This window comes from Gastrolobium bilobum, unplaced genomic scaffold, assembly GCF_033153095.1.
Source record: "Gastrolobium bilobum isolate Gb01-03AN ecotype WA unplaced genomic scaffold, APGP_CSIRO_Gbil_v1 utg937, whole genome shotgun sequence".
Classification (NCBI taxonomy): Eukaryota; Viridiplantae; Streptophyta; class Magnoliopsida; order Fabales; family Fabaceae; genus Gastrolobium; species Gastrolobium bilobum.
In genome coordinates, this window is record NW_026899318.1 from 206,036 (window position 1) to 227,346 (window position 21,311).

The 21,311-nt window shown below is 30.6% G+C and overlaps 1 protein-coding gene across 1 annotated transcript; it reads left to right on the top strand.

The window, feature by feature from the left end:
• Positions 1-18,649: 18,649 nt before the first annotated feature.
• Positions 18,650-21,258, top strand: LOC133289542 (RING-H2 finger protein ATL29-like; the record flags this gene model as incomplete). Its single annotated transcript, XM_061487509.1, has 3 exons — positions 18,650-19,058; positions 20,226-20,381; positions 21,239-21,258. Coding segments are annotated over 3 exons (585 nt in total), but the record flags the coding sequence as incomplete, so codon positions are not given.
• Between the last annotated feature and the right edge of the window lie 53 nt (positions 21,259-21,311).

A 21,311-nucleotide genomic window follows, 5' to 3' on the forward strand; every position in this document is an offset into this window, starting at 1 on the left:
GGTTCTTTATATTGTTACAAGTTTTTAGCATGTGTATTGATTTGATGCTGTTTAGACACATTTGTTCCAATGTAAGCAAAAAATATGACTCATACATGATTATTTGGTTAATTTGCTTTCAAATCCCTTTCAGACAACGTTTTTTGGGTTCTAAAAAAAAATAACTCATTTTTTTCCTGAGATTATTACTTCTGGGTGTTAACATATTAGCGTAATTTATTTAATGAGTATTTGCACTTTGTATCGTAGGCATAAATATGATGGTAGAAGAGGATGTCCCTGGTAATGCATAAACATAAGAAATCACATGTTTAATATGTGTTGAACTCATTCCTCCAATGATTGCTACAGAATGACACTGAATTAATAGTGTTTTCTTATTATAGGTACAAGCTGATCTTTTAATTCCATATTTGTTTGGTCTGTTTGTTACCTTGATTTTATTAGTGTTGTTATAGTTAGCAATAAGTTGTATGCATTTTTCTTTTTTTACCCATCCTCATTTTAACATAGTCTACTATTGCGTATTTATTTTTTACATAACTCATCGACAAGATAACTATATTTGATTTTCATAATATTGATCACTCTCGATAGCAGATTTTTGTTTATGATTGATATTTGCAAAAGTTCTGTGTCAATGCTGTAATTTTTTCCACCTGAAATATAGAATAAGATAACAACACAGGTTTTTTTTAAGTATAAGGTTTGCAGTGCGATTAACCAATCACGGCGGACGATAAATATTTTGTTCTTTTTTCTCCGGACATCGCATGGGTAATTCACTAGTTTGTTATTTAAAGAGCATAACTTTGTGTCTATAAAAAAAAAGAGAGCATAACTTTGTTAATTTTAAATGAAACGACAATCATGTAGCTTATAAGAAAATTTAAAACGATCGTGTTTTAATGAATATTTAGTTTTTGTTTTTATTTTATTATCTTTCTCTTTTTATTTTTATTTTATGGAGATGGTAAAATATAAAAAATTATCAAATATATACATGATTATTTTATTTAAAATTACACAAATTTATATCATTTAAAATTATAATTTGTTTAGAGCACTTGCTCTCCCAATAATTTTTTTTTTATACAACAATTTTTCGGTAAGAAACTGCTGAGAAAAGGTATGGTACGAAACACTATGATAACCGACAAGTCAACTTAGAATAATATCTAGAAAATAATAGATGCATGGAATAGGGTCACTCGTGTTTTTGGTCCTGAATTGTGGGTCCTCAACCGTGCATGGCCTCCTTGCTAACATGCTTGGAGATTGCCTTCCTTTGTTTTCATGTCTTATTTATTTGACCAACGCTTCATCTAACAAATTATAATCATAGACACCGTAAAGAATCTTGGGATACACCATCTCAAAAGCTAGCTCAAAGGGTGGGAGTGCCCAAAGTCTTATAAACTCCACATTAGTTGCACATACAACCAATGTGAGACTATATATCTCAACACGCCCCCTTACACGAAAGCCCACTGGACTTGAAGGGTGGACAACATACAAGTCCACCTACATGTGAAAATTCCACTACAAAGTAAGTGGGAGGCGGTGAGATTTCAAACGCTCTGATACCATGTAAAGAACCTTGGGATACACCACCCCAAAAGCTAGCTCAAAGGGTAGGAGTGCCCAAAGCCTTATAAACTCCATATTAGTTACACATACAACCAATGTGGGACTATATATCTCAACAGACACAGTACACCAACAATAATTGTCTGTAATCTGTATAATGTTTTTTTTTTTCAAAATTCCACGTGGTAGTAATTTAATTTTTCTGGAAATATTGTTATCAACTAACTAAACTTAAATGTAAAAGAAATAAAAGAAAAATTATTAACATTCCTTACTATTTGTTTTAATTTTTTTTTTTAATCTGTTTTAATTATTTAAATACTCTTTAACTTCTCACTCAATATTCTAATTTTTTTATATATACATATAAATACTGTTCATTTCATTGTTTTAATCTTTTAAAAATTAAAAAAAAAGACAGATTAGGGGACACACTATAGCAGGTTTTGATTATGGTTTGTAAATTCAGATTCGACCCTACAAAAGGTATCTTATTTATCACTTAAATAACAAATCGAGACTTAAAAATTATATTTGAATATATTTTAATTATAATTTTATCAAACATATCATTTATGGGTGAAATTCGACTTTTTCACCCTTTTACCCCTTATTAATTAATTAATAATTATTTTGCCCCTGATTCGAAACTATTTATCAATCTGCCCCTCTTTAGTCGACTACCTTGAATTTTTAATCGACTAAATGGCCAAAACAGACCAAAAATGGTTGCTGGGAGATTTAGTCGACTAAATCTCCCTATTTAGTCGACTAAATCTTCATATTTGACAAAAAAAAAATAAGTCAGTATAATTTTAATCGATTAAGTAGGGAGATTTAGTCGATTAAATCTCCCAACAACCATTTATTCGATTAAAAATGCAAGGTAGTCGACTAAAAAGGAACAGATTGATAAATAGTTTCGAATCAGGGACAAAATGATTATTAATTAATTAATAAGGAGCAAAAGGATGAAAAAGCCGGTGAAATTCAATCAATTATAGATAACACATGCTATAAAAAATTTATAAAGTGAGCCCGCCACCTAGAAAGGTAACATTAGTGCTTTCTTTTCCATTAATATATAATATATAAGCCTTTCAACTTATTCCCTACCAGTCTCACTTTTCTAGTGATGTTTTATTATTTTAATAATATTTAAGGTTGGTAGAGTTATATTTAATTAAAAAATGATATTATTTATTTAAAGTATTAAATAGAGGGGAAATTAAAGTTATTATCAATATTACTACCAATCAATTTTACTATTAGATTAATTATATTGATCCAACAGTTATATTTATTTTCATCTTTGTATGGTTATGATTCCCCATTTAAATATGAGAAATTATAACCATAGAAAGGTGAAAACATAATCATAACCATACAAAAGTGAAAATAAATATAAAATATTAAATATGGAAAATTATAACCATACAAAAATAGAAATAAATATAACAATTGGATCAATATAATCGATCGAATGATGAAATTAATTGATAGTAATATTGATAGTACTAATCTTAATTAGTTGTTACAACTTACAATATCCTATCCTTTAAATAAAAAGCAAACTTTTAAAACCTTGAAATTTTAAAGTAATATTTTATTTTTAACATATTCCTTTATAAAAGTCCTCTCCAGTGACTTCTATCACAATTATTGTGAACATTTCCTGTTCTTTTTGCCTTGACTCAAAAGTCTCACGGATAAATTGAAAAATATCTCCGATAATTTTTTGCAATATGGAAGCCTCAATATATTTTTTTATTAAAATTAGAAAAATGATATAATTGACTTTATTTATTCTATTCATCTTTTTATAATTGAGTAAAGTATCTTTTGTGTCATCAACAAAAATTGCAGGCCCATTTTAATTATTTAGAAAAAAAATTGACTTGTGATTCCTTTGAAATTCAAAATAGATCCAGTTAGTCTAAATCGTGATCCCTCTGAAATTTAAAAACTCATATTAGTCTCTCAAAAGGACTAATATTAATTTTTTTGAATTTCAAAGAAACAACAAGTCGACTTTTTTCCTAAAGGATTAAAATGTGCCAATATTTTTTGTTGAGGACTCGAAAGCTACTTTACTCTTTTATAATAATTGCTACTTAAGTTTTATTTTTTCTATTTTTAATATAAAAAAGTAATTATTCTAATAATACCAAAAATATACTCCGATAACTTGTGAGTTGTGATTAGGGGTGTAAATGGATTAGGCAGGCCTACAGGGGCCTACGGTCTCGCCTATATTAGGCCAAACTTGTCCTATTATAAGTAGTAAAATATAATAGACTTGGGCTTTTAAAAAAATCCATGTAGAAAATAGGTTATAGACTGTTTTATACATGTCGGGCCTATAAGCCTACAGACCGGCATATGTCATATTTTTTATTTTAAATAAAATAAATAAATTTATGATTTTAATAATTTTGAAAAATATAGTAATATTATTTTAGTTATTCTTTTAATTGTTGAATGTTTAATATGCTTAAACAGACTAATAGGCCTAGGCCAAGTTTTTTATTTTTTAAAATAGGTCAGACCATAGTTGTAATTTGCGGCCTACTTAGGCTAACAGGCCATGCCAGACTCAATATTTTTTACACAAGCTTAGCTTATTTAAATTAAAGTCTAATCTAACCTAGTCTATTTAGACCCCTAGTTGTAGTGCTTTTCTCTTCCAATCAATATATGTTTATTATTATTATTATTTGAAATGATATCTGACAATTTAAATGAAGAAAAAATGACCTTGACCCTTTTTGAAATATTTTATCACTTAAAATTATAATTTATGCAAGTTTTAAACATCTGATATAAAAAAAATATAAAAAATCTTGGACAAATTATTTAATTAGAATACTAACCCTTCTTAAAATAATAATTCACGCAGCAAAATCCAACGAACAAGGAGACTCCCTCCTTCCCTGGGATCCTCATGATACCAATACTCTTTGTTAAAAAACAAATAATAATAAGGGTAGAAGTTTGTGAGAGTATTGGAGAGAGCCTACTCGTCTCAAAGAGAAAATTATGAAATATTTAAAAATAATAATAATAAATTAAGATTGCGTGTTGGAGCTCCCTCATTTCGTTAGATCCACAGGTGACAAAACGTGTCAAAAGGTCGGTTCGTGTTGTGTCAAGTTATCCATGAGTTTTACTATAACTGCCTCTAAATGTAGCAAGTAGAGGAGGTTTTACTATAACTGGCTCTAAATGTTCAATAGGGCGATATTTTAACCACCTCTAATATATATTTAGATGCGGGTATGTTATTTTAACCATCTCTAATATACTTTTAGGGTGATTATACCATAACCGCCTCTAAATGCATATTTGAGACAGTTAAAATAATCGCATTTATTAAACATTTAGAGGCGAACAGAGGCTTGCCCACACAGTTTTGAGCAGTGATATTCAAAGAGGAAGATCTCTTTGTTAAGCCATTAGATCATCCGCAAATTTGGTCAGTGTGTTCTTCTCTTGTAATACTTTAATTTGACTGTTCATATTTTTGAGTTGAATCCTCTGGTATTATATATAAATTTTGGAAGATAGCTGTAGAACATTGAGAAAACCATCTCACTTTTACTTTGAAGTCCCACATTGAATGACCTTTGTTCCTCCTTCTTCATTTCCTTCTATATAAGAACTAAACTAACCCACACATACACAAAGTTCAATAAGCTATTTATATTCAACTAATTGAAAATTTATATAATATTAACTTTCAAAAGTTCTAATATTTTCTAAAAAATTTGTCGAAAATAAAAGAAAATGAAAATCACTTTATAATCTCATTTGGAGGCGGTTAAAAATAATCGCCTCAAATTGTCATTTGGAGACAATAATTTCAACAGTTTATAAAAACCACCCTATATTGCGTCGCCTCAGATTGTTATTTGGAAGCAATAATTTTAACAGTTTATGAAAACCGCCCTAGATTGCGTCGTGACGGTAGTAACTTCAATTGTTCATTAACCAACCATTGAAGCAATTAGAAGCGGTTTGAACCAGCTCAAAATGTTAAAAGAACCGCTTCCAAATATTAATTTTTTGTAGTGAACGAGCGTGTAGCTTACCCAAAAAAATGAAACGATCGTGTTTTAATGTATTTTAAATTTTATTTTTATTTTAGTATCTTTTTTTCTCTATTTTTATGAGGTGATAAAATATAAAAAATTATCAAGTATATACATGAGTATTTTATTTAAAATTACATGAAATTATATTATTTAAAATTATAATTTTTTTATCGCACTTGTTCTGCCAATAATTTATTATTATTATTATTATTATTTTTGATATACAGCAATTTTTCGATAAGTAAACTGCTGAGAATGGTATGGTACGAAAAACTCTGATAACCGATAAGTCAACTTAGAATAATATCTAGAAAATAATAGATGTATGGAATAGGGTCACTCGTGTTTTTGGTCCTGAATTATTTGTGGGTCCTCTACCGTGCGTGGCCTCCTTTGTAACTTGCTTGGAGATTGCCTTGCTTTGTTTTAGGGGGTGTTTGGTAGATGGTTTTTAAAGGAATAGATGGGTAAGTAAGGGAGGGGATCTGTGAATGACTTGTTTGGTAGAGGAGTTTCACAAATAAAGCAAGGCAATGGCTTTCCCCATGAATCACTAAAATCAGTGTAAAATTGGCTCCAAATCACTGTTTTAGAACACCACCTTGGAGGTGGTATCCCAAGAAAACTGGGGAAGTGATCTTTTAAGCGCCAAAATTGTTACGCAATTGCCCCTTCCAGTTATCTCTCTCCTCTAATACCCATGCTCTGTTCATGCTAGCTGGAACCAGACAGATGGAACGAGAAAGATCCATGGGTTCATTGGGGCATTCTGTCAAACATTTGACGAGCAAGCTCTATGCATCCACAACAAGAATACATGTCTATCAACATGTTGGAAACTCTCATTGTCATAGCAGCACTATTAAGAAGAGGGAAGAAATTTACCGGCTGAGGCTGCTGCAAAATTTATCACTCAGTTGCAGATGCAGTGCATATACATAAAAACTTATAAATGGTTTTGTTTTTTTTCAATATCTCTGAAAGGCTGCATCTTGATTGGGAGAGGTGGTGATGGACGATTGGGTTGAACGTACCTTAAGGATCTGCAACCTTATCCTCTCTCAAACTAATATATTGTAACAAAGTGAAGCTCATTCGGCTATATGAGAGAAAAAGAAAAGCTGTGCTGCTTTAGGCTTTAGGTGAGCTCTTGTCATCACAAGTCGATGTACCCACAAGCCATGACCGAGTGCACCCAATTTGGCACACGCAGCAAGAACAACAATAACAGTTACATAATCAGGGGCCACACCAACCAGCTGCATTTCTATTTCAATAGTCAAGGGTATTTTCGAAATTTTATCATATTTCCCCATTAATCTTTTATTTTCAACCAAACATAGTCTCAGTAAATTTTATACAATTTTCCTGGTAATATTTTGGTCTACCAAACAACATTTTTAAAATTTCCCCACTTATAACCATTTCCCCACTAATTATATTTACCTGGTTAAAAAAAATTTCTCCTCTACCAAACACTCCCTTATGTTTTATTGGACCAACGCTTCATCTAACAAATTATAATCATAGACACAGTCCACCAACAATAATTGTCTGTATAATTTTGAAGGGGTAGGATATTGTAATAATTAATTAGTGATATTATCAATATTATTATTAATCAATTTTATTATTAGATCGATTATATTGATCCAATGGTTATATTTTTTTTTTATAAACATCTAATGGTTATATTTTTTTTTATATTTGTATTATTATGATTTTTCATATTTAATGTGAAAGCATTAAATAGGATAAATCATAACCAAATAAGAGTGAAAATAAATATAATGTATTAAATATAGAGAATTATAACCATATAAAATTGAAAATAAATATAATCGTTGAATCAACATAATTGATGTAACAGTGAAATTGAATCAACATTGATAGTAACACTAATTGGTTGTTACAATATTCTTTTCGTATTTAAAAAAAAAATTCCACGTGGTAGTAATTTAATTTTTCTGAAAATATTGTTATCAACTAACTAAACTTAAATGTAATAGAAATAAAAGAAAAATTATTAATATTCCTTACTATTTGTTTTAATTATTTAAAATTCTCCTTAACTTCTCACTCAATATTCTAATTTTTTTATATATACATATAAATACTATTCATTACATTGTTTTAATCTTTTAAATATTAAAAAAAAAAGACAGATCCACACACTATAGCAAGTTTTGATTATGGTTTGTAAATTCAGATTCGACCCTACAAAAGGTAATCTTATTTATCACTTAAATAACAAATCGAGACTTAAAAATTATATTTGAATATATTTTAATTATAATTTTATCAAACATATCATTTATGGGTGAAATTCAATCAACTATAGATTAAACATGCTATAAAAAATTAAAAATTGAGCCCGCCACCTAGAAAGGTAACATTAGTGCTTTCTTTTCCATTAATATATAAGACTTTCAACTTATTCCCTACCGGTCTCACTTTTCTAGTGATGTTTTTTTATTTTAATAATATTTAAGGTTGGTAGAGTTATATTTGATTAAAGATAATATTATTTATTTAAAGTATTAAATAAAAAGAAAACTTTTAAAACCTTGAAATTTTAAAGTAATATTTTATTTTTACAAAAGTACTTTAATATTTTATTTTTACAAAAGTACTTTACACTTCCATCACAATTATTGTGAATGTTTCCTGTTCTTTTTGCCTCGACTCAAAAGTCTTACGGATAAATTAAAAAATATCTCCGATATTGTTTAGTGTTTACAATACGGAAGCCTCAATATATTTTTTAATTAAGATTAGAAAATAATATAATTGACTTTATTTATTTTATTCATCTTTTTATAAATATTGTTACTTAAGTTTTATTTTTTCTATTTTCAATAAAAAATTAATTATTCCAATAATTCTAAAAATATACTTCGATAAGACGATAAGTTGTGAGTTGTGATGCTTTTCTCTTCCAATCAATATCTGTTTATTTTTATTTTTTTTTGGTGAAAGAAAGGGCTTAACGGCCCAAGAAACCACTAGACAATATAAACGTTCCTAGTACTAGTAACAGAACAAATATCAGCAAAAAATAAACAGTTAAGTCCAAGAGGGACATGACTAAACTCCTTATAGATAGAGTTCTGGCTGGAGTAAATCAAATGGTTGGCAAGCCAATCAGCACATTGATTTCCTTCACGGTGGATGTGTTGAGCCTTGAGATCCCAATCTTTGTTCATCCAAGTCCGAATGCGAGTAACAATATGCGACTCTCGGACATCATTACCTTTACTGGTAAGCAGCGTGATCACCGAAGTGGAGTCACTCTCAATAATAAGTTTTTGAAACCCTTTATTCCAAGCAAATTCCAAACCTTTCAAAATATCCCATAACTCTGCTGTAAAAGATGAAGCAATACCCACATGATAAGCAAAACTCCCTAGTCATTGGCCATCAGATCCTCTACATAATCCTCCGCGTGCAGCTACTCCTGGAGAACCTTTGGCTGCACCATCTGTGTTTAATTTTATCCATCCATGATCTGGTGGTTGCCATGCAATATTTTTTTTTTTTTTTTCTGAAACGGTATCTGACTTTTTTTTTTTTGGTAAACGATATCTGACTATTTAAATGAAGGAAAAATGACTTTGACCCTTTATGAAATATTTTATTACTTAAAACTATAATTTATACAAGTTTTAAACACCTGCTATGAAAAAAAATATAAAAAAAATCTTGGACAAATTATTTATTAGAATACTAACACTTCTTAAAAAATTAAGGCAGCAAAATCCAACGAACAAGGAAGCTCCCTCCTTCTGTTGATCCTCAGTATACCAATACTCTTTGTTAAAAAACAAATAATAATACGCGTCGAAGTTTATGAGAATATTAGAGAGTCTATTGACCTTAAAAAGGTAATTAGTATAAAAAATAATAAATTAAAATTGCGTGTTGGAGCTCTTTCATTTCATTAGGTCCAGTCAGGGGTAACAAAAATTGTCAGCGGGTCGGTTCGTGTTGTGTCAAGTTGTCCATAGATCAAAAATTGAAATCCAGACATGATCCGTCGTGGGTCGCAGCTCACATGTGTTAACCCACAAAAATTGATAATTTAATTCTTTTAAAAAAATAAAAAAAGGGAAAAATGTATAAGATAAGCCGGTTGACCATGACTTGCAATGGAGTATATAAAAATGACCAAAATTTCTAGTTGTATTTTCATTTTTTCAATAAAAAAATTTCTTGGTTAACACAAGGGTCACGCGGGTTAGTCCATGACATGAACTCGATACTAATTGTTGTCATTTATCCAAACTCCCACACAACCCATTTTATTCCACGAGTTGAAATGACTCACATTTTGACCGGTTGATCCACAAGTGATGACACATTTTGTCACCTCTAGAGTTTTGACAAAAGCACCTAATAGAAATGGAAATTATATTTTTAGGAGTGCCACTTCTTAGATAGTCCGACAAAAGTTTTTGAATTGGATTAAAGGATTTTCCGAAAAATTGATGGACAAATAAAAAAAATAAAAAAAATGCAAGACCGAGTGATTTAGAAAATTTCATTTCTGTGCTTATTTGATTTTAGAGAAGGAATGCACTTATTCATATAAAGTTTATAAGAAGTGATAGGTCTCAAATTGGAGACTTACCTTAACTTAATTTTAAATTAATTTTCCATGTTTAATACTTATGTAAAATGAATTTTAAGTTGATTTGGACCTAATTGGCATCATTTTGAGGTTATGGTGGTTGGCGATGGTGGCGAGGTTGATGCAGAATTGAATTTTGCTGGAAGTATAATCGACTTCTTGCTACTGTTTCGATTAGAAATCAGAAATTTTGGCTTACAAAACAATAAAATAAAAACAGTATTTTACTGTTTTTGTAGTCGTTGAATTCCAAATATATAAATAATTTTTTTAAAAGTAACTTATTAAAAAAATCATTTTTACTCATGCTGCAAAAGTTGTCTCTATTAGAGGGGCTACAATTAGTAATTAAAGCGAAGTGGACGCTTGTATGGAATAATGGAATTAATCCTACGTTTATTCATTTAAAGGTGGAAAAGTACTTCACGTCCTTAATAAAAAAAATCTTACACGTGCAGACATTATTAAAGAAAAAATGATTGTATGATATATATTTATGCATATTATTTAGGGTTTAATGTTTCTGTTTTTATTGTTCAAAAATTTTCTCTACTACACTCATATGAAAGTAAGTGAATTATTCTAATATTTTCTCTCTCTCTCTTCTTTAGGATCCACTTATTTTTATATAAGTATAGCACAAAGTAAAAACATTCTTCCATTTATTTAATTTGCCGTAAGTAATACGCAAAACATATTACTCTACTCGTAAGAGCAATCCCCATCTTCACAAGTTATATTTAGATAGACTCAGAAGTTTCAAACAAAATGAAGATGCAACGAGAATTGAGAGTACACCGGGGGCAAAAAAAATAATTACAATTTAAATAAGAAAATTATAAAACTATAGTGATTTGAAATTTATTTACAGATGTGTATAGTAACCAGTTGCACACAAAATTGGGCGCCACTGGTCGCGCCTAAATTTGGACGCAATAGGGATGTAGTCGTACTCAAATTGAAACTTATTTACAAATGTGTAGCAACCAATTGCGCCCAAAATAGATATTTGTGAAATAATTTTTTTTTGATTCGGACACCCAAGTCAAAAGTTATGTCTTCTAATATTTTATAATAAAACTTTTAAAATTTTGTGTCACATATCACCCTCAAGTGAATCACACCCAAATTTAAGTACGACTGCACTCCAATCACGTTCAAATTTAGGCATAACCAATTGCATTGCGCCCAATTCTGGTTGCAACTAGTTGTTACACCTTCATAAACTTTAATTTGTTACAATTTTGTAATTTTTTATTTAAAGTGGAGGAAAATAAACATTAAATTGGAAGTTGTAACTAATCAAACAAATTGGGTGATTAAAAAAATGAGAAATGATAAAGCAACCAAGAAGAGAATCAGCAACAAAAAAAATGAAAAACCGAAATATGTGGGAAATTCACGGAATACAAAGAGGTGTCTCCCCACAACGTAATCAAATCATGTTAAGTGCGCGCATCACTAATGGGCCTTGTTTTTGCGGCTAGCCCAAATAGGCATCAGCGTGCTTATCATTGTTGTCAAAAATTAGTGTAATAATGTAAAAACTTATGTTTTTATATTTATTTTTTTGGTAAGCTACGTTTTTACCTTTTTACTAGAGTGATGCGTGTTAAAACGCAAGTAAAAACCGTCCTTGATAAAAAATGGTAAAAACGTCTTGTAAAACCGGTAAAATCTTACGTTTTGACTGTTTTTACTTAAAATGAATTTTTTTGTTAAAAAAAAGATTTACTAAAAAAGGAATTAAGAAAACTCAATTTTCGTTTCTCCCAAATCATATGCACAATATCTTGATATCTTTTTGTTTGAATATATGTCTTTTATAATTATGTCTTATAAAACTACAATTCTATTATAAGTTATGCTAGGAGAATCATTTTGTATTTTTGGATCATTGTGTGTATTGAAAGAAGTGAAATTATATCCTGATAAGTGATTATCCAAAATCTGCAGAGTGTATGAAACAGTTAGAGCAGATTTGTTATCAATTACTTGTTACTTGTTAGTTATCACTGTTTATAATTTTGATATTTGGTTATAAAAAAAATTTACTTTTTAGATAGATAAGTGGCTCAACACACATGTTCATTATGTGATATTTTTTTACATGCATATATATATAATTTTCTATCTTGACCTTAAGTAGTAGAAAGTAAAATCTTTACGTTTCGTGTCATTTTTACATTTTACGTTTCTACCACCCTTTCCATTTCTACGTAGAAACTCGAATTTGACAACATTAGTGTCTACGGCTACCCCTATTCAATGATTACACTCCCCATCACATCCATTAAGACTACAACTAATCAGTGGGTAACCAAAAAAATGAAAAATTATGAAGGAACTTAGTAGCGGTTGAACACTACACCAAAAGCGAAATTTAGCAGCGGTTTTTTTTGGATTTAGCGGCGGTTCAAACCGCCACTAAAATTCAATGGCCAATTGAGAACCGACTCAAAAATGCTGATGTTAAATAATTCAGCGACGGTTTGCAAAAGTCGTCGGAATAACCGATGCGAAAAACAAACCGACGCTGAATGCATAGAAACCGCCATCATAAATTAGAAAAAATAAATATTTTTTATTTATAGCGTTGGTTTAGAACCGCCGCTAAATCATGTAATTATTTTTTTTAAATTTTTAATTACATTTTTTTGGTTGTTTCAATGATTATAATTTTTTTTTGTAAACATAAATATTTTAAAAAGCCACTGAGTTGTAAAATTCATTTAAATTATATAATTTGACTCAAACTTAGGGGCGCTGTTAATTGCTGTATTTAAGGTCGATTTTTAAAACAACTATCCAGACACCACCTTTGTATCCCAATATTTTGTAGTGGAAGCTGCATATAAGTCCTCATTCCTATCATCTCTTGTTGGGGTTTAAGGCTGCATAGGGACTGATTTGACGAAGGAATCAAGAAGATAATCAATAACACAAAAAGGGAAGTAGGTGAGAAAATGAGACGTTTTTTAAAATTTTATTGTAGCCGATAAAAGTAAGAGAAAAAAATTCAAGTGAGGTGGGTTGGTTCTATTTCTTTACTGCAAGGGGACTAGCACCAACATAGATAAATATAGAGATTGGAGAAAGAAAACTAAGAATATGATAAAATGGATTGATTGGAAAGTTTTTTCAACCTCACTCTTTTTCATTGCTTGCTAAGGGGCGACTTTCGTGAGTACAAATTTTAAGTGGTAGTTTCTATTGTAATGAGGTATTGTTGGCGATTTATTTTTGCCTTCGTATGTATTATCATTCACAATATCACTAACACCTGCACGGCCTAAAGCAGGGATTATTAACTAAACTCTCAAAACAGATATCACTTTAAGGTGTATAGAGAGATCATCCATCGAAATAAAAATTATTTTTCATGTCTAGACATCAAATAGAAGGCAAATATTTATCTACCAAAAAAAAGGGGCAAATATTTAACCATGAATTTACTACTTTTCAGTTTTGGAATTAAATGGCATAAAAATATAAGAACGCCACTAAAATAAATAGTAGGAGACCCGATATCCAAAATTTTATAACCCAGTGGAAATCGAGAAATTAATAAATAATGGGCTAACCCAAAATCATTCAAAGGGTTAAAGAAATGGATAGGGAATAATAAGCCCAAGAAAATCAGATAAAGGATTCAAATTCTTTATACAATCAGCCCTAGCTTTAATACACGAAAATATATGATATTGTCATTCGTATTCGTAGGCGGATATACATATTTCATGTGATTTATATGAAGAAAAAATCTAACACATTGTCACCTGACTTTCTGAAATGATAATATATGTAAGATGTATACAGAGGTAATTAATTAAGGAAAAATGAATTCAATTCTAAGTAACAATTAACTGTGGAGAGAATTTTTAAATATTTGAATTTGAAGTTGACTTTGTAGTAGCGTTGTGTTTTTCTTCTAATATTTTTTTTAACATGCAAGTATTAGTCATTTGAATTACAATAACCCATTTTCATGTGATATATGATTTTTATATTTTTATATTTTTTATTTTTATTTATCAAGTATATAATCTTTCGTATAATTTATTTTTATTTTTATTTACAATAACCCGTTATCTTTTTATTTGAATTACAATAACCCATTTTTTTTATTACAAAAAAGAATGCATCAAAATAAACTATGGGAAAAGATATAGTTTTAATCAAAGCAAGTCATTACAATGAGGTCAATACAATAGTACATTTTTTTTTTGGCAAAATGCACATACCAAGGTCAAAATCTCAGAAGAGTTATTCAATAAGCACAACAGGTTATAAAAATAAGGAAACATAATATTATATTTTCCTTTGGGCAAAATGCAGAAGCCAACCTTATATGAATCAATCAATGAGTATAACATTGAGTTTGAAAATCTATCTGCTTTGGGCAGATAGACATCTAGACCAATTAATGACCCTTTAACAATTTCGTCTATAACCTTAAAAAAATTACTCAGTAAACATACATTGGCTTCAGAGATTTGTCCTCTTTGAGCAGACAAATCACCTAAATCAATGCATCTTCAATAACTTCATCTCCAATAAGCTTCTAATCAGAATATACAATAACCTCTTTGGGAAAAAAATCGTATGAAATAACTAGAAACATTATTCAAATTACAAAAAAAATTCTATAAATAAATACAAGTAATCCCACTTTGGTGGTAATTATCTATAGTAATATATATAAACTCTTACACCTCTTGCTCAAAAATATAATACAATCCATAAGGTGTAACACCATCACTAATCGCATTGGCAGACATGCAATGTTGCCTCTGTGGGCAAGTGCACACAATAACTATTTTTTTTTCTATTAAAAAGCTACAGTTGATTTAGTATTAGACTTACTCAATTATTATTTTCTCTTGTCTTAATGGTTGGTATTGTGGTCATGTACCCAAAAGTCAAATTTTTTATTCTTATATTTAACCTTTTGCAAATGTAAGATAAGGTTATCTATTGTATACCCTTCCATGGATCCTATACATGGCGAGAGATTTAAAAAAAAAAAATCGGGGCCCGACATTAAGTGTGCAGACATAAATAAAATTTTCTGGATCCGCCACTGACTGATCATGAATTCAAATACAATAGCATTCCAGAAAATGCACTTAAACAGTTCAAGCGAAAACACACAACTCAATAAATAAAAATATTCTATAAATTATATATCAGCATTTCTTACAATTTGACCTAGTCAATAACTCAACAATGACATAGTTGTTGTTAATGTTCAAAGTAATTGATTGACATACATAATGCAACAAGATTAAATTTGGACAGATAAACTTTTAAATTATACATATTTCTCCATAATACCACATGCAATTTAAAAATAATTTATCTATTTTGGATAGATAAATACTTTTAAATCACGTATTCTCATCAATAATTTCTTCAAGCAATTTTTGAAATTTATATAAAACCCTTTTTGAGCAGGTAATTAACATATAATAATTCAAAATAATAGATCAACAACAATGCCCAACAACATGAAACACTTCACAACATGTGTTTTTAACAACACGAAACATTTCACAACATATGTTTACAAAATTGATATTGCGTTTGTCAATCCAACAAATTTTGCCATAAAAAAAATCAACACTTAACATTAAACTATAAGACAAAAATTACTAACTATGCTTAAGTAGGAGAATGACAACAACCTCACTCAATTACAGGAAAGTGAATATTGTCATCAAGTTCCTGGCCTGGCTTGACCTGTTAGCCCAATGTAGGCTCAAATTATAAATATGACTTAACCTATATTTAAAAAACAAAAATCTTGACATGTTAGCCTATTTAAGCCTATTAAACATTCAATAATTAAAATGATATTACTTTAGTATTCAAAATCATTGAAATAATAATTTTATTTATTTTAGGCTTGATATGATTTGTTAACTTTACGTAGACTCAAATTATAATTTTGATTTGCCCTATATTTAAAAAACAAAAAACATTGGTCTGAGGTGTTAACATATTTAAGCCGTTCTATATGTCTGTAGGTTCTAATATACTACCTGCCCGTGGTGGAGGCAGGATTTTTTCCGCGAAAAATTAAATATTTAATTTGCGTGTGTTCGATTCGGTCGAGTCAAAAGTTCCTGCCTGCTAGGGGTGTTCATAAACCGATCCAAACCGATTTAAACCGCAAAAACCGAACCGAAAAACCGAAAACCGAAATAAGCGAAAACCGAAAAACCGAAAACCGAAAAAAACCGAGAAAAATTACTGGATTGGATCGGTTTTCGGTTTTGATGTTGAAAACCGATCCAATCCAAACCGATCCAAACTTTTTTTTACCAAATTATACCTATTACCTGTCCTAAATAATAGCCGGCCCAAAGTTTTAAACCCACCCGTGCGTTAGCCCATCAGTTTTAAACCCACCCAAAGTTCTAAACCTAATCCATCCAAACTCACTCTTGCCGTCCTCTCAGTCTCTCACTCTTCTCAGTCACTCACGCTCTGGCACCAGTAGCATATCTCTTTCTTCTCAAAAATCAACGTTTGTCTCTTCCGTTAAACAGCCAAATAAACATATAGCAAAGCAGTAACACTTGATTTTATTTGCATCAAGGGCATGATAAAGGTATAGCAAAGCAGATTTCTAAATTTCTTCCCGTTATTCGTGTGATGAAGCAATAATATTTTCCTTCATTTTTTGTTGGTTTCAAACAATCGCCTTTTATTTTGTATGGCTGTGACATAACGTTTTTAAGATCTCTCGCGTTCTCTGTAGTTCTTCTGCTTCTAATCCATGTGAACCAATTCTGATAACCGTTTCACATAATCTTTGATTTTGTGTGGCTGTGACACAATCTTTGAGCCTTTAACTGATGTACAAGACATGTGAACCAATTCTGATAACCGTTTGAATTTTGAAATGTTTTGAAACATCGTCACATTTTAAAAAATAATTCTTTTAAGTTTTGTTTTTTTGGCTTTCCAAAAAATCGAAAACCGATCCAATCCAAACCGAAAAAAATTGGATCGGATTGGATCGGATTTGAAAAAAAATTCAAACCGATCGGATGATGTAATGACCAAACCGAAGGAATTGGATCAGATGATTTTTTGCTTCAAAACCGATCCAATCCAGACCGCGAACACCCCTACTGCCTGCGTAACAAGGCTATAGGCTGAACACAAGCTGAAGCTGCCATCACCTGTTACGGATCAAATGACGTGGTCCTTTCCATTTGTAGTACATGGCGGCAACACATTCGCTATCCTCCACACTGTTGTTGGCATTATTCAAAATTGGGCATTTCAACGATCAACCTCAGGGCCAACCTATATGGGGTTAGGATGGGTACTCGTCTTCCTTTAAAATATAAAAATATGTTTTATTATAGAATAATATTTTTCTTATGTTATTGAAGAGAGCTTACCTCATGTTATAGATCCTTCAAAATTTGAGCCATCAATTTTTTATTTTCTTTTTCTTTTTGTTATAGTGTAGGACCCACTTGAAGATGTCTCTATAGGAGATAGTCTTGTCTCCAATGACATAAGAAAAAGCAATCTCTTTATTATATGATAAGTAATATGGTCTAAAAAAGCAAAATTTAGAAAGTGCTTTTAAGAAGTGAAAGACAAACGATATTATTCATAAGAAAATATTTCACTCATTCTTTGTACTGAATTAGAGATAATTATTATTTACTAGATTCCACCTGCCACTAAATATGGTAGGTTTTGTTGTTGGTCTGTTATCATCCCCAATCAATGTGAAAAGTTGGCTTTTTCGTTGTATACAAAGAAGAGTTCAGTTAGTAATGCATATTCACTCCACCTATCAAATTTGTCTAGAATTTGATTTTATATTGATTGATTATCTAATTTTCTTTTTATAATTATTAAAAATTTGTACATATTGTCATGTCAGAACTCAGGAGAAGAGTATTTAAGTTTTGACTTTGTTGGCAAAAAAAAAAGTTCAGTAGTAGTTATCAATTATTAGTTGGGACCAAATGCTAAAAATAAATAACACATTAATAAATTATTGTGTCTTCTGCTAAATTACAGCTAAGGCATGAAGGTAAACAATAAAAAATTAATCTTATAAACAAAATATAAGATCTTAAGGCTAGTTTCTCATTGAAATAGAGGATGCTTTGAACCACTGTAAAAGTTGACATTCTAACCAAAAAATTGACAAAAAATTATGTAATTTTATTAAGTTCTTCTTAATAGGTATTTTTATATGCTTAGCGTACTAACATTACCTTTCCATAATAATAATATAAATTTTCACCTCCTATCGTATAATTTTCTGGGTCTGCAGTCCTTCACCTAACTTGTTAATATTTCTCCCAATGCATCTCCTTATAAAGGCCGTGATCCTTCTCTGCTACAATCCTTCCCAACCTTTCTCTATGCCTCCGTTAAGGATCTTCACAAAGACAAGTATAGCCTCGAATGCGCTATTTGCTTGTTGGAGTTCGAGGAAGATAGCATGATGCGCTTGTTGACAGTTTGTTGCCATGTCTTCCATCAAGAATGCATTGATCTCTGGCTTAGTTCACACAAGACATGCCCTGTTTGTCGTACGGATCTTGATTCACCAACCAACGAAACGCGAAAGTCTCATGAACTCGGCGAGGACTATCTTCAAGCAGAGGAAGAGAGAAGGAATGAAGTGTGTATTGACGATGTAAAGGAAGGGGAAGATCAAAGAGATCAAAGAAACGATGATGATGTGCATGTTTCAATGAGTATGATGAGCCTGCAACGGTCACACTCAACGGGGCATTCCATAGTAAAGATTAGAGGAGGAGATAATGGAGGAAAAAGTGATGATAAATATGTTAGAAGACAAACCCAGCTTTGTTTTAGTCCCCACCATCTTAGCTATGATTGAAAACAACTTGAAACTTCACTATAAATAATAATTTGAAAGCTCCAAGACAATATGATTTATGCAAGTTATTATTAAGTTAAAGATAAGAATGATTTGGATGGTGGGTGACAAAAGAAAAAAAAGGGAGCTAGACATAATTACATCTGGAACGTGAGATGCTGGACAATTATCCTTGTATTATTATTAGATAGTGCTGCGATTATTGTGAAAGTGGGACAACATTAGTCTGAGTAAATAATATATTTTGTATAATTGTGTGTAGTAAATTTATAATATATTTAAGTTAGGCAACAAAGTTGGCTCTCCTAGCTAGGGGTGGCAATACAGGTATTGACCCACGGGTTGACCTGTGACCCGACCCGTCAAAACGCGTGTCGTGTCAACCTACGGGTAAGAGCGGGTCGTGTACAGGTTGTATAAATGTGACACGTTTTTTTTCGTGACGGGTCACGGGTCAACCCGCGGGTTCACGTGTCAACCCGTACAAGGTTATTTTTGTAATTTTTATTATTTTTATTCATTTATATATTGATATATATAGTCATTATTAATTATATATTATTTTTTTATTCATTTATTTTTGTAATTTTCTGAAAAAGCAGAAGCTAGTTTATTTTTGTTGTTTTAAATTTATTTATTTTTAAAAAAAATCTCACTTTTTTCTAAATTTTAAATTTTAAATTTTAAATTCTGCGAGTCGTGTCGACCTGTGACCCGCAATGGGTCGTGTCCGAGTTCGTGTTATTTGACCCATTTACAAAATGTGTCGTGTACGGGTCGTGTCAAATAGTGTACGTGTTGAAGGCGTGTCGGGTCGTGCCGGGTTGACCTGTATTGCCACCCCTAATACTAGCTATAAATTGGAACGTGTCTAAAAAATTAGATTGTGAAGTGAGAGTGCTATTGTAATAGAAAAGAGAAAAATAATAAGAAATCAAGTGTGTGTGTAAAAGTGCCGTAGCACTTGTGAAAAAAAAAAACAGTGAATGAATTTGTGAGGAGATCTTTAATATAATTCAAGTGTGCTTTTTTTCTTTTGTGTTTCTTTGTTCTAAATTTCCAACAAAATATACGTTGAGATTGCCGGAACATGTAGCGGTGAAAATTGTAAGAGGGCACAACTACACCAAGAGTTGTTCAAGTTACAATGAGATGGCAAGGCCTGTTGCACCTTGTAGTAATTGTGGTTATATATGTTCAAACTGTAGTAATTTTTTTTTCCTTCAAATTTTTGTTAGCCCCCCGTGTCCGCCTCTGCTGCTCATTTAACACCCGTATTTGGGATGTTGGCTCGATTTAGGGGGTATGGTCTTGTGATCGTTGGAGCCTATTTGAATATTGTAAGAGCTATCCAATGTCACTTGTAACTAGGTTTTACTGCTATCAATGGTACGCTGTTATTGTTTATGTTGGATTTGTAACATTATATTATAATATATTTGTTATTTTAAATAATTTATGATATTTTCAGTTGAATACTCAAATTTGTATAGAGTTTGGACAAAGGTGAGGATGATGATGATGATTCAATTGTATTGTCAGTTTATTTTTCCTCAATTTATAGAGATTAATTGTAACTATTTTTTTTTTTACATGCAAATGATATTCTTATGATCCAACAGAATCATATCAATTAAAAATGAAATTAATTAAAAAATAAACCTTCAATTTTTATATATATTGCCTATTGATTTGTTGGCATTAGGATTGCAATTGCATCTGTTCTGCTGATACTAGTAGAGCTCTATACAAGTCATTGATGGGGATGTTAGATTTTAACTATCCTTATTTTACGGTTTACACCACTTCTAGATCAATCCAGTACTAAACTTTTAAGGTGATAATTTACTTCATATTTATCTAAACATCGCGTTAAAGATAATTCATCACTTTTTATTGCTCTTATATAAATATGGGACAAACACATAAGATAGATATGAATGGCTTTACCAAAAAAAGAAAAAGAAAGAAGAAGATAGATATGAATCGAGAGCACTTGCAATTTGTTTTACAAACTATTTTATTTTATTGCAGACAAGGGTTCACCGCAGTGAGCTTACATGCATATATTTTTTATTAGACTTACAAACTTCATTAACTGGAAGCA